This window comes from Rhamphochromis sp. 'chilingali' (genome assembly GCF_963969265.1).
Source record: "Rhamphochromis sp. 'chilingali' genome assembly, chromosome: 9".
NCBI lineage: Eukaryota > Metazoa > Chordata > Actinopteri > Cichliformes > Cichlidae > Rhamphochromis > Rhamphochromis sp. 'chilingali'.
This window is the reverse complement of record NC_137936.1, coordinates 8,323,831-8,333,116: the sequence shown is the minus strand read 5'-3', so window position 1 is coordinate 8,333,116 and position 9,286 is coordinate 8,323,831. Positions and strand designations below refer to the sequence as shown.

At 45.5% G+C, this 9,286-nt stretch overlaps 1 protein-coding gene across 18 annotated transcripts in view; it reads right to left on the bottom strand.

Annotated features, from left to right (window-relative positions):
- Positions 1 to 1,305: 1,305 nt before the first annotated feature.
- foxp1b (forkhead box P1b) overlaps positions 1,306 to 9,286 on the bottom strand; it is a 147,131-nt gene continuing 139,150 nt past the window's right edge. For 14 of the 18 annotated variants that reach the window (XM_080891489.1, XM_080891493.1, XM_080891491.1 and 11 more), the window contains 7 exons: positions 8,065 to 8,269; positions 7,821 to 7,897; positions 7,106 to 7,207; positions 5,339 to 5,508; positions 4,878 to 4,947; positions 4,511 to 4,677; positions 1,306 to 1,889 (listed from right to left, as the gene is read on the bottom strand). In XM_080891489.1, the coding sequence (XP_080747615.1) occupies positions 1,745 to 1,889; positions 4,511 to 4,677; positions 4,878 to 4,947; positions 5,339 to 5,508; positions 7,106 to 7,207; positions 7,821 to 7,897; positions 8,065 to 8,269 (936 nt within the window). In that variant the 3' untranslated portion in view covers positions 1,306 to 1,744. Of the gene's footprint in view, positions 1,890 to 4,510; positions 4,678 to 4,877; positions 4,948 to 5,338; positions 5,509 to 5,834; positions 5,957 to 7,105; positions 7,208 to 7,820; positions 7,898 to 8,064; positions 8,270 to 9,286 lie in introns of those variants that run through there. The other 4 variants (XM_080891485.1, XM_080891486.1, XM_080891487.1 and 1 more) reach the window with 2 other exon arrangements.

Sequence of the window (9,286 nt, the reverse complement as noted above, 5' to 3'; positions counted from 1 at the left end):
GCCAAATAAACATCAAATAATACCAAAACTAATAATAAATAAAAAGATTAAAAGTGGTTGATTGCAGTCTTGAAATTCAGCATGTCTAAAATGTAACTTCTCAGCAAAGCTGGAAGTTTTTCCCGTGGATTCCCAACAGACTTTTGTTGGGCGACACCGAACGTCGAAGCATCCACCTTCGCATAAAATGGTATGTGCTGTATGTTTGGGCCCTTTTACGATGACTGTCAAATGCTGGAATGTGCAACGCTTATTGCAGGTCTTGGGGATTTGTTCCCTTAATGAAAGAAAATGAGCCGTTCGTCCGGTGTGCAATTATTAACACTCGAAACTTAAAACTAGTCATGCGCGTGATACAAATAAAACTACAGGGAATGCACGTTTATCTCCGAGCCCTGAATGAAATTACAGCTTGGAAAAAAAGGGGGGAAAAGCAGACACGTTTGATTAACAATGACAGTTGTGTTCAGGAATCACAATTAGTTGGTCTAAATCATTATCTCGCTGGTGCACACCTGACATTTTCATTTTGCTTTAAAAAACCCGGAGCTTGTAAGTGATCAGAAATTCTGTTGCAGCTCAGCATGCTCGGCCGTGAGGGGCTGTTTTAAAGTATAATTTCATAAGGATAAATCATAACCTGCATGATTTCTCTGTCATTCATTCGCATCTTAAATTAAACTTCATTGATGCGTGGAGAGAGCCTTCATTATGAGTAGTGCATTGCCAATGGACTTCATGAGCAGGAGGGGGGTCTGGTTGGGGTGGGGTGGAGTGGGGGGCGGGCTACACATCAGAGTGGTGGTTTTTTTTGTGTGTGGCAAGATTGAGGAATAAATGACAGAAAAATACTAGTTGGTATGCGACATTCTGCTTCATGTGAGTGTGTTTAAAGAAATGATAAACATTCATCATTAAGTGCTGACCACACAGAATCTCCACAGCATGGGCATGAGGTCTGATCAGTTCAAAGAAACAATAACAAAAACAAAAAGACATCTAGAACAGCACTGAATGATGGAGAAGACACATTATGTTATATTTCATAACTTTTTAAACCCCCCCTCCCCTCCCCAAAAAAACACAAACCAAAAGCACAAAAACAACCCTCCCGCCGTAGAAGGGATTAAACCAATGAGAAGTGTTGAAGGCAGTGACAATGAACAGAAATCCGCACTCGCGCTCTCTCTCGCACGTACACACATACACACGGTGTAAATTAAACGTCAGTCATTCTCCCTCTCTCTCTTTTCAGTTTCTGGTCAGATGTGTGTCTGAGAGAGGGAATTGGGGGGGGGGGGGGGGGGGGGGAGACAAACACCTCCCCCCTCCTCTTCTGCAGTCCGTCTGCAGTCCTGGCTGCGTGGCAAGGGTTATCCCATAGCACGGACACGTCGCACCCCCCCCTCCCGTACCAAAAAAAAAAAAAAATACAGTCTGTCCGACAGATGAGTAGAAACAAAGTTTGTTTTCACGTTTTAAGCGCTACTTAAATCAAAAGTAGAAAGGAATCAGAGGGAAAAAAGAGCCCTCATGTGGGGGCAGCATCTGTGTTTTCTCATGTGTGTTCTTGCTATGTATTTTAATGGCACTAAAAAAAAGTCAACTTGGAGACATTTGCGAGCTGTCATCAGTGGCTGAGACTGCAGTTCAGTGTTTGTTATCTGCAGAGCGTTTCTGTCTCCCGAATGACCCGGACTGCCTCGGCCTCTGAGGCTGGGGAGGGAGGTGGGCGGCGCTAGCCTTACAGCATGTCGTCGTGGCCCTGCTCGTCATCGTAATCTCTGTGGTGATCGAAATCCGGACTGTGATTGGCAGTCGTTACCAGGGAGAGGGGCCCGTCGTGGTCTTCGGGGTCCAGTGGTTCCTCCTTAACGCTGATGTGATGCCTGGAGGAGAAGGAGAAGAGGAGAAAAACTTACAGTCCGCTATCCTTAACTTTCCTCCGTATTCTTTTCCAACCTTTCACACAATCGGGCCCAGGGTGATACGAGCTGTGCCGATTCTGTTTAGAAAGGAAGAGGCAGGGGAACAAAAACAAATGTCTGGCTTCAGCGAGGCTGTGAGTGGGAGCCTCACTGGCACTGTTGATAATTTCAGCTTTCTTTTGAGGTATTCCAATCCCGGCAAAGCTGCAGGCTTTTTATTTTCATGGCAACCGACAACAGGGTATTCACTTAGAATTGATAAATGAGGAAGATTAACAACGTGAGACGAGCAGAGGAGAGAATGGACTCTGCGGAGCGAGTGAGGCTGCCGTTGTCAGCCTCCTGGTGGCGGAGGATCAGCGGCGCGCTGTGTGTTCCTCTTCCTGCTCGTTAACATGCACAACCTGCGAGGCGGGTCTCCAGAGGACGACCCCGAGCCGGCTTCTATCATTAATCAACTTCAAGCAAACACAGCGACCAGACACCACCATACATGTTTTAAACTCCAGAATTAATGCATATTTTCAAGCAAGTGTCAATAAGGGAAGAAAAGCGCTGGCAGGAAAGGCGTGCGGGGAGAGCGGCACCGGCGCACTCGGCACAACACCGTGATAAGAAACAGAGCCCTTATGAGAATAATAACGCTGTCACTTGTAAACAAGGCAAAAACATGAGCGCCCGCCCCTCCAGCTCACAGCCTGGGCAAAAGAGCCACTAAAGAGATGAGATCTGCCAAATTTCTCATTACAGAAACAGAGCAGGAAGAAAGCACAGGGGGAGAGGAGGCCTGGCTGTGGCAGAGAGAGAGGGAAAAAAAAACATTATGAGCAGCTGCAGGGGACTTGCCGCTCTAACCTGCGGTGCCAGGCTGCTGTAGCGGAGGTAGAGCGATGTCAGGATGAGGCGCCGGGCTCATTTACTACAACAACAAGGGACAACTGGCACATTCTTCATCACCACGGCCCACATTTGATTTATTCACACCAGGACGTCTTGTGTGATTTGCAGCTATTGTGATGGAAGCACTCGTATGCTAATGAGCTGACATATTTTGGTGTAAATTATAAAAAAGGGGGGAAAAGTAAAGTCAGCTTTTCTATCATTTTCACATCAAAGTAACTCCACAAGTGCTGTTGCCTCAGGTCTGACTCTGTGGCTGCGGGGCAGACATGAAATTGTTATTATTATGCCATTGAACTGCATGCTGATTCCACACTTTGCTTATAATTAGCCTTCTCTGGATGCCTGACTCTCATCTGGCTGTTTAAGAGAAGTGCTCTGGTTTCTTCACTGTGGTAAAAAAGCTGTGTCCTGTCAACCAGCAGCTCCCTGGCACATGTGGACAGCACATGTTACTACACAGCGGTGATGGACTCGCATTCGGACAGGGTAAGTCAGAGCAGTATAGAAAACCAGGGACTGAATTAACCGCAGCATTAAATGCTCCATCCACAGACATAAAGAGACATAAAGAGACGTAAAGAGACGTAAAGAGCCAGGTGTGTTTTGTTAATAAGAGAATAAAGTTCTTTAAAAGCAAAAGAACACAGTTTTAACTCGTTTTGTACTTGCACAAAGCTTATAGACATAATTACGAAGAAGGAGTCGTGAGCTTTGTCAGCCTAAAGATAGAAGCAGAGGGGTAGAGGGAGAGCAGGCTGCCTTTAGGCCAGCACACCCATCCTGTCTCTGCCTTTCCTGTTCCAGAGCCATGCTCAGAGCTATGTTCACAGTGATTAAGGATGGCACTTTCCTCCATTTGGCCAGGAGCTTATTACTGCACCTTTTTTTTGTTTTTAGGCAGAATTTCCCCCAAGCTCAGACATTTCAGGAGGCCATCCCTGAGTCTACCCCTGCTGCACATCGGTGGTCTGCCCCCACATCTGGAAACGATGCAGCGTGTGCTGTATTATTTTAGGCTTCAAACAACTTAGCAGACACTCCCATACAACAAGTGAACGGGGAGCTGCGGTTTCCAGGCCGACCACAACTTTCCTACATGAGAATCTTGGATGATGTCCTCCAGACTAATTATGCTTTTTGTGTTGTTTTTCTTTCAGAGGCGTTTCTAGATGTGTTGCGGCTCATGTTGCACTGTCGGAGCCAGCAGCTGTGTCACTCTGCGTGCTGGCATTTTGTAAATATTTTAACAAAGTGAAAGGGCCGATGATGGCGGGGCTCAGACAGACAGCAGGACGCATAAAGGAGAGTTCATAAACTCGCTGTTAAAATAACAGAGGGGCTCCGGTCTTCTCTTCCCGGCCGCTCTGGTGATGGAAGCTTTGAAAAGGTGGAGTTTCCTTTTCGGCAGGGAGGCCTGCCACAGCACTGGCCGTGACCCCACACGCCACCCCAATATCCCCCTCTCCACTTTATTTATTGTACCTCTGGCGATCCCTTCTGTTTGATCTATTGCCATGCATTAGGTCACTTTAGAGCCTTTTGGGTGGGCACTGGCACTACTTTTTGTCTATTTGAAGAGTTTTGGTCTCAGTGGAATAAGCAGCTCAAAAAAATTTTCCTCTCTCTTCACTTTTCTTACACAGACTGCGGTGAAGATAGAAAGCGCGTGTGCCACTCACATAGCTGGCAGGGGCGAGCGTCCCGGGCTGCTGTCACTGCCGTTGCTGTTTCCATGGTCCATTGCTCCATTCATCTCCTCACGGATGGCGTTGGCCAGGGAATTGAGGGTGGGACTTCCAATGGAAGCAGTAGTGTATAGAGGTATGTTGTTTTCTGCCATTGAAGCCTGAAAAGCAAAGCCCGAAGCATTAAATGTGAAACGGAAGCCAGTCGTCAGCACTTTCTCAGTTTCCCATCACTCTTTTATGCGAGTACATCATCCTAAAGACAAAGACTACGTGCATGTGACACAGTGAAACGCTTATTCCTTCCTGCCTTTCAAAGTTCTGAGCGAGGCAGCTTGAGATGAAGTCACTTCTTTTTTACCTGGAAGGCAGCAGAGAGGGTCGGACCATAGCCCAAGCTGGTCTGAATGTTCTTCACTAAGGCTGGACTTCTGCAAACAGAAAAATTCAATTACAACCACAGACTCGTGTCTCAGCTAGCATGCATTCCTCAGATACAGTATCTTATTTCATAAAAAGAAATCAATGCACTTTGTATAAGAACTTAACAAATTTACTGCTGTAGTAATGTGGATATTAAGGCTACAGTTCTAAGACGTTCAATCACTTGACAATACCACACAACTATCTCTAACACTTTGCATGTCATGGGAAGGAAGAACAGATTGATGGAGGCAGATCTTGTGGAAGCATGATGGATGACGAGCTTAACACAAAAAGCATGATGGCAACACTGAGGGGAGGTGGGGGGAGGGGGAGGGATGGAGGCATGCAAGTGGGGCAGGGACCACTGGAGTTTGCAGGGCAGGCGGAAGTGCTTACTGTACGAGCAGCTCGTCAAAGTTCTCATCAACGGCGTATTTCCGAGGGCGGCCTCGCTGTATGTGGCGACCGCGCTTAAACTCCTCATCATCAACAGTCCAAAAGGACCCAAACTCATCCTCTACTCTCACAAAGCACTTATGCAGGGAGAGGTTGGTGCGAATGGCACCCTGGGAAAGCAAACCAGCGGGAGGAGGGAGGCGACAGCCAGATGCAGATGCAGTGATCGACAGGAAAGACAGCGGACGGACAGACACACAGACACAGGGAGGAGGGGAGAGGGTGAGGACCAAAATGAAAATAAGCCATTGTGGGTTATGAGGCATCACCAAAAGGCTTCTAAAAGCATGAAGGGGAGGCACGCCAAAGCAAGCAGGGACTTTGGATGGTATGGCACACAGACAATGGAGATGGAGCAGCAGCAGCAGCAGCAGACTCTTCCCATCAGTCAGCGCTGAGACAGACGCTAGGCAGGGCTCAACAGGGCCAAACCTACCCACTGATCTTTTGAGGCCGTCTCTTTTGGAACTCTATTTCGTCCACTGTCCACACAGCCCCTTTTACGTTTTCTACCCGCACAAAACACTTGTGAAGACTAAGATTATGCCGGACTGCATTCTGCAGTTGATGTAAAAACAAAGAGAGAAAAAAAGGGTTTCTATCAGTACAGTAAACATGGCTGCATGGGAAGAAAAAATTCATTTCATAGTAGAAATATTGTGACAGGCTCTGGATGAAACTTGAATGAAACCAATAAATAAAGCAGAGGGTTACGGGCAGTAAATGGTCTGAAGTTTCAAATGACTTAAACAGCACATAAATATTTACTCATTTCCATGGCGATACTCTTAAGACATCCCCTTTTTTCCCTTATCTTTTTAAAGCTGCCTCTTCTGATCAATCAGAACAAATTACACCAACAAAATATAGAAACTGAACATTTTAATCACTACTTTGTTACTGATGAGAAAACGTTAGGCTCATTCTGCGTCGGCATTTCCCATTACAAAGTGAGAAAGAAAAAAAAGGGCTTTTCGAACATAAATCGAGGGTTCAGTCCAAATTATTCAGAAAGTCGACCTTTTTACAGGAGCTATGCTGAGTGCATGTGTATGTTCTAAATGTGTGTGCGGAGAGGAATCCAGTGTTTATAACACCAATGTGCCCCTATGGAAAGGCTGTCAGTATGTGTGGAAGGTGATGGGGGACGGGAGTGCAGCAGCATGGTGGTGTGTGTGAGCTGCTCTGTGGCTCAGAAAAGGCTTTCATTGCTTCATCACTGCCTTTCTCATTCAAATCTCACGTTCTCTGTCTCCAGTCATTACTGTTCTGTTGTTTTGTGTGTGTCTGTGTGAACGTGTGCTTGCGGCCTGGTGGAAAACAGAGTGTTCCCTTCTGAAGTGAGTGTGAGGGGCTCAGCCAGGAGTCATTGGCAGAGCACTGCTATGTTAAACTAATGCCACCCACCATCAGAATATCCACACACATTACAGGGTGACTGTTTTGAAAATTTTTTTTTTAATTTTTTTACACAAATGCATATATTCCTCCCCTGGCCTGCTCTGTCTGGTTCACATGTTTGTTTAAAGGGTGGTTCATTTGAATCGAATAAGTAGGCTATTGTTATGTATTTGGATTAAGTTTTGTTTTTACATTTTATTATGCACGACTATCATTTAAGTCCACCTAACATCTACACAATGACTCTTTATTCTCCCGTGTTGGTTTAAAGACATTAGGAGGAATTAAAGAAAGAAAAAAAATTACCTTCCACGTTGCTGCGTTGCGCCTAAAATATGCAAACATTCGTGTGAACCAGTTGTAGATTTCGTTTAGTGTTAGCTGCTTTTCTGGAGATTCGAGGATTGCCTGGATGACAGAAACAAACATTTTCAGCTTTGCTCCCTTCACAATACATTTAATAATTCACAAAAGGCATGCAGGTTTGTGTGCGTTCTCCTGAAGAAACCCCCATAAAAAAACCAAACGAGAACCCGTCTATGTAAAGTGTTCCTAGAAGTGTAATGCACTTTTTATTCGAAACGGCAGATTTGAATATATTTTCTTTTGCGGGTGTAAATGAAGGGCAAGTGAAAACATTTCTCAGGCAGATTACAGGGCAGCAATTATGGACCGCTCAGATTAATTCCTGAGATCCCAGATTACTGCAGTCGAGCGATAATTGACTGGCCATCTTAAAACAGGTTCATCCCCACTGTTGTGTGAAATGAATTTGGTAATAATTACAGTCACTGAAATGCTTAATCAAACATTTTTGTCATGTTTTGAATCCTGAATGCATTCTTGCAGTCGTTTCGAGATGATTTATCTATTCTTCTGTCTAAATTGTGTTCACATGTAGCAAAACATGAACATTTTTTTCTTAACTGCTGAGTGTGTAGACAAAAGTTTCAGCCGGACGGAGGAGTTGAAAGTTTTTATTCACTAAATCACAAAGAAGAAATCAGTGAGAGTTCCTTACCTGTCTTATTAGTGAGGCATACGTGAATGGTGGTCTTACGTCTGTATTCATGTAAAACTCTTTGTTCTGACTGATATCTGTACACAGAGAGCAAACACAAGTGCAATTGTCAACATTCGTGTCCTATCAGCCGTCGATAACACAAGTTACAGCCTAACGTAACAAAACAAACACGTCAGTTATTTAGCAGAACAGATGACAGCTTCATGTATATATAGTACTATGTGTGAGCATTCTGCAGTACCTGGAGAGATGGGCATGTTGTACTTTTCTGAATATCGCCGTCGCATAGGGCCCATGCTGTGGAGGCTTGTGGCTGTGATGACAGAATGGGTCTGGGAGAGGGGTGTAAGCGGTGCTGTTGGTGTGGTGGGGGTCTGGGGAAGGCTCAGAGGAGGAGAGGCCTCTGGGGCCGACTTGGACAACGTGACGTTGGACACTAGGTTGAGCTAGAAGAACAGACAGACAGACAGAGCTCAGTTAGTCTCCTAATTACCCCCGTGTCTTAGCCGCCTCATTGACTATGCATACCTCCTCTTTAATTGTAATTGGGCCCTGAGATGATCCATGAACGGTTGCTAAATGTTTGGAAAACAACCCTGGAGCCCCGCTCCTGCACCACCCCCACTCTTCAAACCTCTCCTCCCTCCCTCTCTTGCTGCCATGTCAGGCCTTCTCCCAGCTCTCTGTTTCATCGCCTTTGTTGGAGCTTTTGTCCCATTTGGACAAACACCCCCCTCCACTTCATCTACCCGCTGAGGGTCTCCAGCATGGTAACCCATGAGTTTTGAGTTGTGGAGGGAAGAAGGGCAGCCTGTACAGCTCTGAAAAATGACAGTGTGATTCTCACCTACTGCTGAGCAGCCCCGCTAATAAGGCAGCCAGAGGAAGAAGCCAATCTGGGCTAATTATAAGCTGAAATTGTATTGTGAAGACTCTAATTAGGAGCTGCTTATGGAGGTGATCTGATGATTAACTACTGTATCTGACTGACCTCCATTATGAGGGCCATGATGGCCAATGGTAAAGACGGACACATGGTATTTCACACATAGCCTTCTGTAGAGAATACTTGGTTTCATCACTGAGGTCTGTGTCTGTGGATGGGATGTGTGGGTTAGGGCGAAGGAGGTATTTAAGTAATAATGGCTACAAGGTAAACTAATTACAGCGAGTGCTCCAAAGGTATAGCATGGCTTCCAGCAGCTGTGGCAGCTCCGAACCAACTGCCAAACCTCCATACTGGAGCAACAGTCAAGTGGAAAATTCTAGCCTGACCCCCTGCTCCAGCTATTAATTGGCAGGAAAACTAATGACACATATACATATTCCTGCAAAATTGTTCTAATTGCTAATTTGCCGAAGGAGGCCACTTTCCAAATTAAACATGACTTCAGACTGTGAGAAGAAGAAAAATGAAGAGAGAAAATGGAGAAAGAGAGCTAAAGAGCTGGAGAAAGGACAGT